The following is a 15,853-nucleotide window of genomic DNA, read 5'->3' as shown; positions in this document are numbered from 1 at the left end:
TCAGGTGGCCCCGATTCCCTTGTCTGGCAGCAGAGATGGAGGGAAGGTAAATCATAGCCTGAGTTTCCTCCTGCTGCACTAGCAGGGGACCCTCAAATAATAAGGCCAACCCATTAGCAAACATTTCCTCACCTAGCATCTACAATGCAAACCTTCCTTCCCTTACATGAGGCCCGATTCAGACCACCACACCTACAGAGCTCTCGCACAGTCATGAATAAAGCCTGCAGTGTGTGTGTTTGCTCTCTACTGGTTGGACATCGAGAGAGACTTAGCGTATGGCCTATGTCACTCAGGTATTAAAATCTAATGGGGATTTTCTGTCACCTAAAGTGAAAAGGACCAGTGCTTTAAGAGCAGGAAGATTAGGGTACTATGCCTGCTATTTTTTCCATGCAGCTGTTTTGGGAAGCACAGTGACAATGAAAAACATCAAAGGCAACTACAAAATTTGCTACACTATTTAAAGAACAAAAGGAACCCCAGAAAGTTTTAACCTTCAACCTTTCTTCTTAGACATCTGAATTTCTCTCATTCACAGACTGTTAGTGTCTCAGTTATCCTGTAACCTCCTTGGAGCAGAGTCCTGGGTCAGATTGCAGCCCTCAGGGGATTCCCCCAGTGCAGAAGCAGCATTGGGACCTGGTACACAGTGCTACATAGCCTGCCAGCAGAGGGACATGCTGGGAAATGGGGCTTGAGGGTGGGGGCCTATTGTATGCAGGAGGAGAAATGTCTAGAGCAGTCTGCACGGTAGCACTTCTGGGATGCAAAGCAGCTCATAGTGAGCCATATAAGGCTCTCTGGGCTACGCTAACTTATGCCCAGGGCCACTTCGACCCATGGAGCACCCAGAACCTGGAGGCACAAGGGTGGTATAAAGGGCCTTTACCTTCCCACAAGAGAGGTGCAGCCCAGAATCTAGACCTTTGTCTTTTGCTGTGTTTGCAGAGTGCCCGGTGCACTGTTATTGCACGGAATGTAAAAGTCAAAAATACTGGGGCAATGAAGTTATCTCCATGTCTTCTGACCTCAGAGGGTGGGTGGGTTCAGGTTGAGTTTGCATTTTGGATAAAGGTTAAAATCACTTCCAATCAGTTTGAATTCTTCGCTCTATTACAAGGAAGCTTTTCTTAATGGAAGAGTTTATAGGGATGCTGGTCTAGGGAAGGAGTGTTGGACGGACAGCACTGGAACCAGAGGCTCATTGTTTATGTACAGGATATGGACAGCAGCAGCACTGCAATAGTTTTCATGCCAACTGTTCCCCATCACACATTACAGAACTTCATGGAACTGAAATGAATGCATGTGGATATAGTACCTCTCACTCGTGACTCCAATCAGAGAATCTCCGTTGACCTCCAAGATCTGGTCTCCTGGCTGTAAGCGTCCTAAATAAACCAAGAGACATTGAAAGGACGGTTAATCCTTCCTGTGCTATGTTTTAATTCCCTGTAAGATATAAAGGCAAATCACAAAATGCAGAAGGTTTTGGAGCGATATAGAATTGCTCCTGTATCTGGAGATGCCAGCTTATATTAGCTTGGATTGTTGGACATGTTTATTAACTGATCAAATGACACAATTATGTTTGGAAAAAACAATGTTGGCTTTGGTTCAAAATGGCCAAATCCTGAGAGTTCTGTCCAATTCCCACTCCCTCCTTACTCAGGAGAAACTCAGTGGGAGGTTTGCCTGAGTGAAGAGTGAGCAAAACTGAGAAAGCATCTCAGGAGCTCTTTGTGGACTGGAGGCAGCACATGACTAATGATATTTGATTTTAAAAGCAGAACCCTAAAATGGAGAGAATCTGCTGTGTAACATAGATGTCTCAGTGCAGGGGGTGCACTGATCACCTAAACATCTTAGAGACAATTAGAGACAGGTTTGACATTAGACATGAAAATAGTTTGCCAGAAGATCTAGAAGCAGGTTTAGGAAGAAGCCTCAGAAAATAGGATCAGTATAGCAGCTTGATGTGAGTTGTCCTCAAATAGAACATCATTACTCTGAACTTGGGCTGTTTTTTACTTTTTCTCTATTTCCCATGGTTTCAAACTCACCATCAGCATACGCCACTCCCCCTGGTAGGATCCTCTTTACATAAACTCCATATTCTTCTCTTGTCAACTCCTTGATGCCACCGATTACCTTAATACCTAGGAAGAAAAGTCACTCGATTACACATCAGCTAGCACCAGGCATAACTTCCACAGGAGAGCACTACCGTGGGGGTCCTGGAAAGTGACTGTTCCAAATACAAACATCAGTCACCCCCTTGTCATGAATACAGTCTCCCCTCCATCCTCAGCTTGATTTCACCAGGGGGAAGAAGCCTTCGATTTACAAGGCAAATCCAACACAAACCCACCTAACAAGAACTAATACTTCATGGGATGTTACTTCCCCAGGGTTTCAACAATGCCAGTTAATGATGGGAGAATACTGCCAACATTCACTCAAGTATGAACAGCAAATTCACACAGATGGCTTCATTAACAGTATGCATGTGGAAATACCTGGAATGGAGGATGTTAGCCATCTACAGATGACTATAGCAGCACCAGAGGAGGAGGAAGAACTAGCTGCTCTGCAGGGAGGAGACTGGCTGTTGTCCACATTGGGCAGCAGACAGTTCTCCACCCCCACTCAGGATCCCCATCCACTGTGGTCAAGAACTAGTGTGCTGAACTGGCAGTAGGAGGTGAGGAGCAGATTTCAATGGCTGAGGAGGAGGAGACACCTGTCCCCAAGGCTGGGAAGCTCATGGCCACTGCACTTAAGACGGGGAGATGTAGAGTTCCAGTGCTTGGTGACTCCCTTTCTGGATGAAGGTTTGCATCTGCCGACCTGACATGATGTCGTGGGAGGTGTGCTACCTTCCTGGAGATGCATCAGAGACATTACGGAAAGGTTGCCAAGACACATCCATCCCTGTGACCACTACCCCATGCTGCTCATCCATGTGGGCGCTAATGATACAGCCAGGTATGACACTGAGCAGATCAGCAACAACTAGAGAGCTCTGCAAGTGAAGAAGTTGGGGGCACAGGTTGTGTTCTTGTCCATTCTTCTGGTTGAGGGTAAGGACCTAAGCAGAAACGCGGGTATCCTGGAGATGAATGCCAATGGTGCTTATGCGAGACCTTTGACTTCCTCAACCATGAGATACTGTTCTTGGAAGGAGGACTGCTGGGAAAAGGCAGGGTACCCATGACCAAAAAGGGGCAGAGCTTCTTTGCACTTCTACATGCCAACCTAGTAAGGAGGGCTTTGAACTAGGTATACAGGAGGCAGGTGACTAAAGCCCACAGGTAAGCATAAAAAAAGGCTACCTTAACAGCGGGCTAGAGGTTGAGAGTGTGGGGAGGAAAGATAAAAACTACAATAGGGCCATAGGAGCAACAAGAGTGAAATCAATGGAGGAATCCGCCTAGGTGTCTCTACACAAATGCAAGGAGTACGCCGAACAAACAGGAAGAACCAGAAGTATTAGTATGTAAGCTAAAGTTTGACTTAATTGGCATCACAGAGTACTCCAGCTGAGGCCTCACCAGAGCCACATCGGAGCAGGACAGCTACTTCTGTGTCTTACACACAACACTCCTGTTAATACACCCCAGAATGATATCAGCTTTTTTGCAAATACATCACATTGTCAACTCTCATTCAATTTGTGATCCACTGTAACCTCCTGATCCTCTTCAGTAGTACTACCACCTAATCAGTTCTTCTCTCATTTTGTAGTTGTGCATTTCTTTATTGAATGTCATCTTATTGATTTCAGGCCAATTCTTTAATGTGTCAAGGTCACTTTGAATTCTAATCCTGGCCTCCAAAATGCTTGCAACCCCTCCCAGCTTGATGCCATTTCTCTTCACTCCATTATCCAAGTCATTAATGAAAATATTGAACAGTGAACGACCCAGGACAGATCCCTCAGGCACTCCACTAGATATGCCCTCCCCGTTTGATAGTGAAGAATGGATAATTATCTTTGAGTATGACCTTTCAATGAGTCGTGCACCCACTTTATAGTAACTTCAGCTAGACCTCTTTTCCCTAGTTTGCTTATGAGAATGTCATGTGACACTGTCAGAAGCCTTACTAAAATCAAGATATATCACATCTACTGGCATTCCCCATCCCTGTTAAAGAAGGAAATTAGCTTGGCATGATTTGTTCTTGACAGATCTGTGCTGGTGATTCCTTATAACTCTGTTACCCTCAAGGTGCTTACAAATTGATTGATTGTTTGTTTGTTTAATAATTTGTTCCAGTATCTTTCCAGGTATCAAAGTTAGGCTGACTGGTCTATAATTCCTCAAGGCCTCTTTATTTAATGCCATACTTTAGGAAAGGTGTGGATAAATTGAAGAGTCTCCAGAGTAGAGTAACGAACAAGGATAACTGGTTTAGAAAACCTGACCTCCAATGAAAACCGGGCATGTTTAGTCTTGAGAAAAGACGGCTGAGGGGGGACCTGATAACAGTCTTCAAATACATTAAGGGCTGTTACAAAGAGAACTGTCATCAATTGTTCTCCATGTACACTAAAGGAAGGACACGAAGTAATGGGCTTAATCTGCAGCAATGGAGATTTTGGTTCGATATTAGGAAAAATTTTAACTATAAGGATAATTAAGTACCCGGAACAGGCTTCCAACTAAGGGAGCTTGTGGAATTCCTGGCACTTGAGGTTATTAAAAACAGGCTGGACAAACACCTGTCAGGGATGGTCTAGGTTTACTTGGTCCTACCTTGGCACATGGGGGCTGGACTTCACCTCTCAAAGTCCCTACAAGCTCTGCATTTCTATGAATCTATGGCATTCGCCATTCCTTTCATTCACTTCTCCCAGCTAAAACAGTGTGGGAGCAATGTCTTGCTTGTAGAAATGTTTGTGGAAAAAGAATACCTTGCAACCATGTAGTTTGCACAGTGGAAATTTTAGTGGGCGCATCTTGTGTACTAACTGGCTTTGGGAGTCATCCAGCCAAGAAGCAGAAACAATACTATTTGACCTGGATGCCCAATGACAGCATGAACAACTGATAAATAGTGCGTACTCAAATCAATAGTCACGGAGCAGAGTATCCAAGGAATCTGTAGCTCAGGAATGTCTCCAGAGACCTCCCCATCAAATAATTTCAAATAGACAAATACATCCAAATCAAATTCTGCTGCTGGGTAAATCACTAACAGCTCTAATGTCTCTGACCAGACTACAAAGGCTCCGACATAGGGCCATATTGTGGACAGCAGCATCTGCAGCCCCCAAGAAAGAGAGAACTTCAGCTCTTCCCACAACTAAAAAGTGTCCAATCAACCACTAGATTTAACACAGGGAACAGAAATGTCACTGTTAACATATGCTGTTCAGCAAATGTTGCAGGTCATCCCCTAGTAGTGGCTGAGTCAGAGATTTATGAAGCTACCACTGCTTCCAGAGATAAAATCCTTTAGCGGAAGCAGTAGAGGTTCCTGCTTTTAAATGGAGCTTTCGTGACTTGGGCAAAGCAGATCAGAGATAGGAGTCAGAACGCAGAGCACATGAGTATTTCACAATCATGAAAAACACTGCCACAGACAGCCCTAGATTTTCATTTTGAAGAGAGGGTCACCTTGCATTTAAGACTCAAGCAATATTAATTGATTTAAGCTGGTGTCCTGGCAGTGCCACTGAGAACTGCAAGGCAGTGTGGTTTCAAGCAGTGGAATAATAGTTTCAATTGGCACTTCACTTTCCTCATTGCAACAACCTGTGAATGCCAGCTAAGATCACATAACCTGAAGTGCCAACTGAGCTTTTAGCGGCATGAACTTCATCAATAAGTTCCTCCAACCCACCATGGGAATCTCTTGGTGGGGAAGGAATCCATTTGGTTTCCAGCCCCTTTATGCCACTGGAGTCATAAACAGGAACAAGACCATAGCTCAGAACTGGGGACAAATATTTCTATATAGCATTCAAGAGATTTCTGTAGATAAAGTGCAGAATAAGAGCATCCTCTGCTCAGGGACCAGCACGACCCATTTCTGCCTCTGAATGTGACATAGCGGACGTTATTTTAATGCGGGGGTTTTTATGGTGCTTACCCACGGAAATGCCGAACTACATAAGCTGCTTGGCAGGAAAAGGCAGAGGAGATCAATTTGTTGCAGGCTCATTAAATCCTGATTCCACAGCTCTGGACTGTGGGATTAAGAAGACTGACTTCAATTAAGAAATCTTCCCAGAGATCCACTGATCAGCCATTTGACCGCTCTGAATCCATGGTAGGAATGGTGGTATTCAGAAGGCAGGACGCTCAGTCCCACACCCCCCAACATGGGACACTGTGGTTCCACTGGGAAAGCAACCTCAGGGATCCTCTATGCCCAATGGCCTCCCCCTGTAACAGCTCTGAAAAATCCTAATCAACAGGACATTAAAAATCTATTAAAAATCAATAAATATTTTTAGTGAGGCAGCTCTGGGGGAGAACAGTGACCTTAATGCTATGCTAAGGGATCTAGATTGAGGTTTCAAAGTCAACTAAGGGATTTAGCAACATGACTTCCCTTGACTAAAGTTAATCGGAGTCATGTGGCTGAATTTGCTGGTCAGCAATGGACATCTCAGCCACACCATGGCCTCATCTAGATTTATAAGCACACTTGCCCAATCTCTCAGGATGTCCATGACATCCAATTCCCCTCACTAGAGCTAAACTGCAGTCATTGCACCCATCCCATAAGACTTCCAGCCAGCAAGCCAGAGACAATTCTCCTTCACCCATTAATCACCCTTAGCAGTCTCTCCCTTTTTCAAATGATCAGGTGACTAGATGAGCTGATGGTCATTGGATGTGAGCTATTCTGGACCCAGGGAAGAGGGAGTTTAAAGGCAAGGGGCTCTCACAGAGAAGGACTGGATAATTATTTCTTCTTGTTTATAGTCTGAGCGCCTCCATTGGGCTCACCTGTGGCTTCATGGCAGAGAGACAGAGACAGTCTCCGAAGCAGGCAGATCATCAAAGGTTAAAACTCTGGCTTCACAGTTTAGAACTAGAGCCAGCCAGAATCTTTTCCATACAGATGTAGAATGAAAAGTAGCTGTCTGACCAGAACAAAAATCTTTGCAAAGAATGTTCATTTTGGCAGAAGTTTTCCTTGAAAAGCCAAAACCTTTTAGGAACATATTTCAGTTCTCAAAAAATCAACTTTTTTTTAAATGAAAGGTTTTTGAAAACCAAAAACGTTTGTTTTCTTCTTTATTCCACCATTAAAAATGATGAAAATTCATGAGTATTTTTTTTTTTATTATTTTTTTCAAAAAGTTTCCCATGAAAAATAACTTGCATTTTTCAACTAACTCTAGTTACGACCAGCACCTTACACTACATCCAAAGGGTCAGTGTATACACTAACTTGTCTGATTCAACTGAGAATCAGCTCCTAAAGAACACCACTGCGCTGTCATATATGTATAGTGGTGATGGGGTGCCCACCCCACACCGGAAAGGAAGGAGTTAATGGAGGCCTCGTGGGCCTGCCAACCCTGTCCCAGAAAAGGGTGGTGGAAATGAGTCCTCAAAGCAGGCTAGGGAGGCTGTGCAGGAAGCAGCCAATTGGAGGGAAGCTGCACAGAGCAGTCAATCAGGGCCCAGTGGGCTCACATAAAAAGGGAGCTGCAGGGCAGAGCAGGGTCAGTGGCTGCTGGGTTCTCAGGGAATGAGAACTGTGTCCCTGAGAGGCTCAGAGAATAAGAAAGTACTTTGGATAGGGCCCTGAGAAGAGGGCAAAGGTGCTGGGGCTGCTGGGAAGTCACCCAGGGAATTGAAGCAACAGAGACGGAGGTCGAAGAGGCACATCAGGCGGCTGCTATCTGCTGGGTCAGAACCTGGAGTAGTGGGTGGGTTTGAGTCCCCCCCTCGTCTCAACACTGGGAAAGTGGCTAGACTAATGAACCGTGATACTTCACCCCCAGAAAGGGGAAAACACGGATGGTGACACAGCCGGAGGGCCGAGTCATGAAGAGGATGCTGCGTACTTGGACTGAGGCAGGACAAGAGGCAGAGATGTTGATGGAAGAGGCACCACCAGGACAGGATGCACTGGTTGGCAGAGCTAATCCCTGGGACAGCCATCATGAGGCACCACGGTGGTGAGTGGACCCCATCACAGGACCCCATTTTCATGACTGTAATCGCCCTGCCCAATCATTTTCTCAGGTGCAGGATGATGTGTCCTTTTGCATTCCCCTTACATCCCCCAAAACTCACTGTTAGTCCCCAGAGTCAGGATGACCCCAAAGGTTAATTCCCTGGTGTGCTGACTTCACATCCTCATGTTGACTTCATATGCAAACAGAGCTTCAACTGTGTTGGCTTACAATGCTTCATGTGAACTGAGGTGGCCAGGAGAACATACATCCTTTGTCTGGCCAAAACCTGTCTGTCAACCTGCCTTGAGCCAGGTTTTCAGAACCTATTTTAATTATCCATATATAACATTTTACATAGCACCTGGACATGCATTTCACAACAATATTAATGGTCAGCATGATCTTGGCTTTCATTTAAAATCTCACAGAGAGCTGGATCTGGGTTTTGTAAAAGCTCATCAGTTACAGTTTGATTTTGCACAATCAAACTCAACAGCAAGGATGGTCCAGATCCAGGTGTCATTTTATCAGTTGTTTGTGCATACAATGTCCTTCTGGCAGCGTGAGACAAGGCAACCAGCCTCCCCTGAAAACCCACTTCCTGCCATGCCACCGACAGGAAGTCAGCCAGCTAAAACATTTATGTATAGTTCACCATTGAACTCCATAGTTCATCATGCTACACAGTGACCCCCGAGTGACTTTGTCATTCTATTGATGTTACTTAGAGACACCAGAGCAGAAGAAACTTTCTTAAAATGCTTTGTTAATTTCCCCCCATTTTTCAAATTTTGAAGTTTAAAGCATGTACCAGTTCTCTCAAAAATAAGAAAAAATGGTGAAAATTTCATTGAAATCTAAAAATTTCAACCAGCTCTAATGTTACACTGTCTTTCCTTCAGTGTACTCATTGCTAACATCATATTACCCTTCTCTCCTGACATCACGTCTGACATTAGTTGTAAGCTTCCTTAAGGTATGGATTATGTCTTTGTGTGTATCATGCTCCATAGCACACTCAGTTTAAAGCAGGGGCTCTCAAACTGGGGGTCGGGACCCTGCAAGGGGTTATGAGGTTATTATGTGGGATTGTGAGCTGTCAACTCCCATGCATGTCGCGGCTGCAACTGTCAGCCCCACGCATGGCTGACCAGCTAGAGCCCTTCAGAGCTGCATGGCCGAACAGCAGCAGCTGCTAGCTAGGTGCTCTGAAGGCAGCACTGCCCCCAACAGTCACGCAGAAGTAAGGGTGGCATGGCAGGGGGGGAGTGGCATGGCATGGAGGGAGTCGTCATAGCCTGAAATATTTTCAAAGGGGGGTCCCAGAAAAAAAAGTTTGAGAACCCCTGGTCGAGAGCACCATAAAACAATCTAATCTCAACCACTGAAGTTCAAGGACAGAGATATAATGTTACTTATCTGCCACATTTGGAAAAGAATCATCATGATTTTGGAGCGGGATAATGGGTTAGTTGCCCCTAACTTGAGACACCAGCAAAACAAAAAAAGCATAAATTCTGAACTAGCTGCCTTACCATCTTTCTAAAGGAGGCATTTGTAAATAACACCTCTAATTAATTAATTAGAGATTATCTGCCCTAGCCCAGAGATTATTTTAAATCGCTTATCTCTTTGCTTTGCCCAGTGAGATGTCCAAGAGTATTTTAAAAGTTCCAAGAGAGAACCAGATTTAGAAAGCTACAGTGAAGGACATATGTATCAGTCTGAGCCATATTGCTGAGATGGAGCTATGGCGGCAAAGTGGAGAGCTCCAGGGCTGGATGAACACCATGGGTTTGACTCACTGTCCTGGCACAGTGGATGCAGTGTGCACACATACCATTGTACACAGCTGGGTACAGCTGTACGCCAGGGGAACACGCCCAGAGGGATGGCAGGAGATGTCTGTGCCACCATCATCCCCCAGAGGCTCAGCCAAGAGAGAGCAGGTGGGGCTCCATAGGAGTCCCGCCAATGGAAGATGTCTAAAAAATGTGCCGAGTCTATACATCTTCTAGGATCTTTGTCCACTCTTCTTCAGAGGCCACTGGTGCCCACTTTTGGAGAGACAATCGTCAACTGGGGGGCCCTTGTGGTGTGGAGGTTAGAGGGTGCCCTACTTGGTGGACTTCGCACTGCCAGGGGGCCCACAGATATGGGTTGTGCTGGCAGAAACCCAGGTGGGCCAGGGCTGATGACAGCCAAAAGACTGGCCTTAGGTCAACACGCACCGACTTCTCCAGGGGCCGCAGACACGCATCCCAAGCAGGATTCAGGCCTCCGAGCGCTGCCCATACACAGTGAATCCACCCAAGGGCAAAAGTGCACACGGGTGTGTGTGCACGTGTGCGCAAAAGTTATTTCATTTTCGGGCCTCGTGACCCACTTCAACGTCTCATTACGTTTCTATGAAGGATGTGACCCTCCCACCACAGTCGGTGGGCATTTAGAGAGCATGGTTAGAAATGCTGACAAATCCCATTTCTGGGGAAAGGGTGTCGTGGCTTCTATCTCTTTCTAATTAGTAAGAAAACTGGAAGACTTAGGTTTCTTTTATTATTATTTGTTAAGCATTAACAGAGTGCTGAACACTATGCAAGACAGAGCAATGGGGGAGAGATGGAGGCATATTTTTAATGTTTTTTTCCTCTGTTCTGGGTTAGCATTGGCAGGATAGAAAACACGAGTTTCCAGGAGGCATCGGAATTAATAGTGCATTATGAAGAAGGTACGAGAGAGAGAGAAGGTTCAAATTCCTTTTTTCTTATTTGCATTTCACAGCCTCCATTAAAGAGCTCGGCCCACAGCCTCTTTTAACCCTAGACACACTCCTGTCACATATACCTGTTTAAAGGGACACAGCCAGTCATTCGGCACAACTTTATATTTTTGTAAAGCCTGTTCTTTACAAAACATAAGAGCAGTGCAAATATTTCCATGATTTACAAAATTCTAGTGGATTTTTTTTTAGTACACACAAACATTGCTTACAGCGTTTGTAACCCCAACATTGCAGCCTTTTGCCTGGGCTAATGCATGGGAGCCTGAAAGTGAAATCGGCTAGACACTAAGTGGAACTAACTAGCACGTTCAGTTTATCCAAACTGAGCAAAGAGCAAAAACAAAAAACAAGCAGCAAGAAATATGAACTGAATATTGGAAATTTTTTCCATTTCAATAATCTGGGTACATTTGCTCTTTAAAAAAGTACATAGATTTTAACTAGTTAGCCTGTCTATGAAAACAGTATTGGTAACTCCAGCCATTTTATTGTGTCCCTCTTGATAATAGGTTTTTTTCACAAGAGCCTATCTTCTACAGTCAAACAATTACAGGAGAATCTCAGCTTTTAAATGAAAGTTTCTAGCCCTCACAACTGTGCAGAAAAATTTAAAAGATGAAACCCAAAAGGTTCATACACAAAAAAAAAAAAGTGAATAAAAATAATGTTGATAGCCTCATTATTTTTAAGCCAGTATCATGCTTGTGGGGCAGGCTTAGGATTCTTCAACTATGGTTATACTATGCTGACAGCCCTGGGTAGCCTCCTTCAGGTCTTGCAAACATTTCCCCGGAACATCTAAGGGGACACAATTTCTTTTCTACCAAGACCAAGTGCTGTGATTAACAGGCTCAGAGAGGACAATTCTCTCTCCTCTAAGTATCTAGTGCTCCATGGTCTTATGTGGCAGTTAGACTTATACTTATGATGACTCCAACAGTCACCCATGCATCTTTCTACACAATAGCGGCTAGAAAGACAACAAGGAGAAACAATGCAAAATATGGGACAGAAATAATGTAATATGATATATTCGCAGAGAATTACAACTAGAGTGCAACACGCACACAATGTACACACAGGTGTATTTGAGGACTGCAGCTTCTAGCTGTTCTTCTGTTTAGGTACTGAAAAAATAAACCTGTAATCATTCATTTCTCCTTTGTGTCCATGAATCAATTGTAATAATGGTTTAATATAGCCAGAGTATCTACAAATCCTCTTTTATCCTCCAAAATGTCAGCAGAAAATCCGATCTGGTTATTAAAATCAGTGATTACTCACAGTATTAGTCTCAGACACGTTCAAACTTGATAGGGAAAAACATTGACTTTACCTCCATTATTGGCAAAAAAAACACCCCCCCCCCCCCCCCCCCCACACACTTTAGAATCAGAACCAAACATCTGAAGCAGTGCAAAGGGCCATATTACTCTCACACTTGAAAGGTCTAGTCCCTGCACATGGTCTTTAATTTGGGTAATAAAAGACTGAAGACTTTTCCATAGCAATATGCAGGTACTCCTAATGCAGCAGAAATTGCATCAACTTCAGACTCAGAAAACCAATGGAGAAGAGTCTCGTGCTACCTACAGAAACAAGCCTTAAGTGCCAAATTGTGACACAGCTCAAGCCCTATTTCTACTCTCAGATAAGCATTTTACAACAAGAGAATCCTTTTGCACTGGCACTGTTTAATAGTCAGGCTGTTCAATTGTTCACCTACACTAGTGTCCCCTTTGTGGGAGCAGGTGCAAAGGATGAGGCACATGGGATGGAATGGAAATTACTGGGCTGAATGTGACCAGGAGAGAACGGGCAGTTGGGAAATCTGACAAGATGGGACAAGCAAGAAACCATCTGAGTTGCTGAGCACAGTAAGGAGCAGTATGGAGGAACTTCTGGAGAGTCAGCAGATGTCTTGGGTGATTGGCTGAGCTGGACAGTTATATACACAGAGAGGGGAGTTAGCCACAAAGACGAAGGACTGTGGTCCCGAACTTGCCCCGATTAATAATAAGTAGGAGTTTTGCCAGTGATTTCATTTTTCAATGGCAAAGAAGTGGATGTAAGAACGGCCATTCTAGGTCAGACCAATGGTCCATCTAGCCCAGTATCCTGTCTTCTGACATTGGCCAATGCCAGGTGCTTCAGAGGAAATGAACAGAACAGGTAATCATTGAGTGATCCATCCCGCCACCCATGCCCAGCTTCTGGCAAACAGAGGCTAGGAACACTTCAGGGCTTTGTAAGTGATCAACTGAAAAATGGCAACAGAGTGCCCCTGATTTCAGAGGAAGCAGGCCCCGAATACCAGAAATTGGAGTGGGACATAGCCCAGATGGGGAGGGGGATAAAGCCAGACTACAGAGAGGTGGGTGGGGAGGAGACTGCACACAAACCCTAAGGGGGGAGTTCGTACCCCTAGGATTCTAAACAGACACAGAGACTGAGTCAGCTCCCATCTCCTTCCTCTTTCTCACCACAGCTCCCAAGACTCCCTCTCAGATGCACAAGGTGCTGCCCACCAGCTTAAGCCCTTCTCTGATCTCCTTGCTCAGCACTGGATGAGGGTTGCCCACCCATCAAGGCTGGCAGCCCACCACCACTCACCCCCAGTGCAGAGCCCATCTGGGGTCCATGCCAGCCTTTCCCCACCTACCCCACAGTTTCTGCAGTTGCATTCAGCCCCCCAGCAGGCGGAAAGACACAAGACCCAGTGGAAAGGAGGCTAGAGCACAGCGAGAGAGAGCCGTGAGAAGGCAGTACCCAACACCAGAGGCAGATCCAGGACTGATTCCAAACCTGGCCTCTCTCACGGAACTGCATCTCCTCCTTGCCACAGTACCCACTAGAGGCTCCCCAAAGCCTTTAGCTCAATGGCTGGGCATGAAGAGGTTCCACTCTTCAGGGCTACATCATGTCAAACATGTTGAACAGGGTTGAACAGGGAATACACTTCATAATTAGAACTTGAATTTTACACGGTCAGCTCTTTAAGGCAGGGACTATCTTTTAGTTCTATGTTTGTACAGTCCATAGCACAACAGAGTCCTGGCCCTGGCTACTAAGCACTATTGCAATACAAATAAATAATAAAAAGATGGGTTATTTAGGTTTCTTCTCTGAATTTTCCCCAATAAATCAGAATAGCTTCCTCAAAGTCACTCCAACCCAGCAACTGAATGAGCATCAGCACTTTAAACACAGGTCCTAACCCAAACGGACGGCACTGACGTGAGCATGTGTATAAGCATTCTGAAAACTTTCACTGGCCAGTCAATCACATCTCACTCCAAGCGGTCAGCATCTACTAATCATATTTATCATTACAGTAGCACCTAGAACCAACCAAGAAAAATAGACAGTCCCTGCCTCGTCTATGGGGCCAAGATGGTGGCACAAACCATTATGTGAGTTCTTTGGAAATGAGTCAGTGTGTTAACACAAAAGTGCTGGCTCATAGTTTAATGTCTCAGCTATAAAGAGAAAAGGTGAGGGTAAAAAACTCTGCCAAAATATGAATCATGAGTAAACCATTAATAGAAGGCTACAGGTTTTGTTTCAAGCAGAAGACACTCAGGTAAAAGAAAAGGGACAACCACCAGAATGGCACTTAAACAAAGAACTTGCTCTCCAGAGCAAGAAGAACTGTGTTAGTTAGTGATGGGTAAAGCTTCACTCACTTGACCTCAAAGCACTGTGCCTGCTCTGGGGATTTTAATCGCAAATCTCATGATACTTGGTGATTTTCTTAAAGCCCCAGCTCCTGGAGTTGAGTGACTGCACGAGAATCTCAGCTCTCATTTGAAACAACAGTAAATATCTAGTCCTCGTGGCTGCAGAGGGAATCTTGAGAACCTGAAGCAAATGAACTCTATGGTTCTGAAACCAGAAAAACATATGCTGATGTTTATTATTATTTAAATCATGATTTTTAAGCCAATTTCATGATTTTGGGGGGCTTAAGTCATGATTTCTGAATGCATGTGGCTGGCAATAGTGATTATGTAACTAGTGCATCAAGTTAAGCATGCTCGTAAATCTTCTTGCAAATAGGTATTTGTATGGAACTGAAACTAAAACCTTAAAGGGATACTGTCAATTTAAAAATCATAAATTGTGAACAAATGTTTGTTTGACCTACAACCTGTTATGAATATCTTCTAGAAGGAAAAGCATTTTTAAATTCTGCTTCACACATCACTGTATATGAGCGTTGTTAATTTTGCAGTTCCTTTGAATTGTAACAAGGATAGTCAATGAAGATGATTTCCCTTTTATTTACTATCCATTTCATTTTCAAGTTCTTAATGCAGCAATATTTGGGTGCAAAATGCTACAGAGGAACATTAATTTAAAAGCCAACTGTGTACCTTAGAGGGCATTTTTTGTAATTTGTGGAGACATTTATATTATCCTTTAAGATTTTAGAAAGACTTATTTTAACCCAATTTATATTTGGGACCAAAATCAAATTGACAGTGCCCCTTTAATTGTGATGGCATCGGTGTACCAGTATAATGCTTATTAAGTCATACTTAGGGCCAGATAATCTAGCCTATTTTGGACTTCTTTAATCTTTCTTTTCTGGCAAAGGTCCTGGACTTGGGACTGGTGTCCTCAATGGTTTCTCTTTTGCAGTGCAAAGGTGTATGAAGGAAATTTCAGGTCAGGGTATACCTTAGAATCACCCAGACAGCGAATGTGTGAGGTGCTTTATGGTACATTACAAAATTCAGACCTTGGAGTTGCTCTTTTGCATCTAACCCTGTTCCCTCCAGTGCCATTGGCAAAAATTCTCAGGCCCATAATCTCACAGTGCTCCTGGATCTCCAACTCCACTATGAGTCAAGGGGCCCCCTGGCTCCCTGTTTGTTTAGTCTAGCTGTCATGATCCTTCGTGGCTTTCAGTGATG

The 15,853-nt window shown here is 44.3% G+C and overlaps 1 protein-coding gene across 3 annotated transcripts in view; it reads right to left on the bottom strand.

The window, feature by feature from the left end:
* The window catches only part of LOC137155169 (syntaxin-binding protein 4-like), a 119,689-nt gene that overhangs the window by 42,854 nt on the left and 60,982 nt on the right, over positions 1 to 15,853 (bottom strand). For all 3 annotated transcript variants that reach the window (XM_067551259.1, XM_067551260.1, XM_067551258.1), the window contains exons 3-4: positions 2,067 to 2,162; positions 1,325 to 1,394 (exon numbers count right to left, since the gene is read on the bottom strand). In XM_067551259.1, coding sequence (XP_067407360.1) covers positions 1,325 to 1,394; positions 2,067 to 2,162 — 166 coding nt within the window. The remainder of the gene's footprint in view (positions 1 to 1,324; positions 1,395 to 2,066; positions 2,163 to 15,853) is intronic.

The sequence above is a fragment of the Emydura macquarii genome, unplaced genomic scaffold (genome assembly GCF_026122565.2).
Source record: "Emydura macquarii macquarii isolate MOO-44397 ecotype Brisbane River unplaced genomic scaffold, CSIRO-AGI_Emac_v2 contig_1348, whole genome shotgun sequence".
Taxonomy (NCBI): Eukaryota; Metazoa; Chordata; order Testudines; family Chelidae; genus Emydura; species Emydura macquarii.
This window is presented reverse-complemented; position numbering and strand designations above follow the sequence as displayed.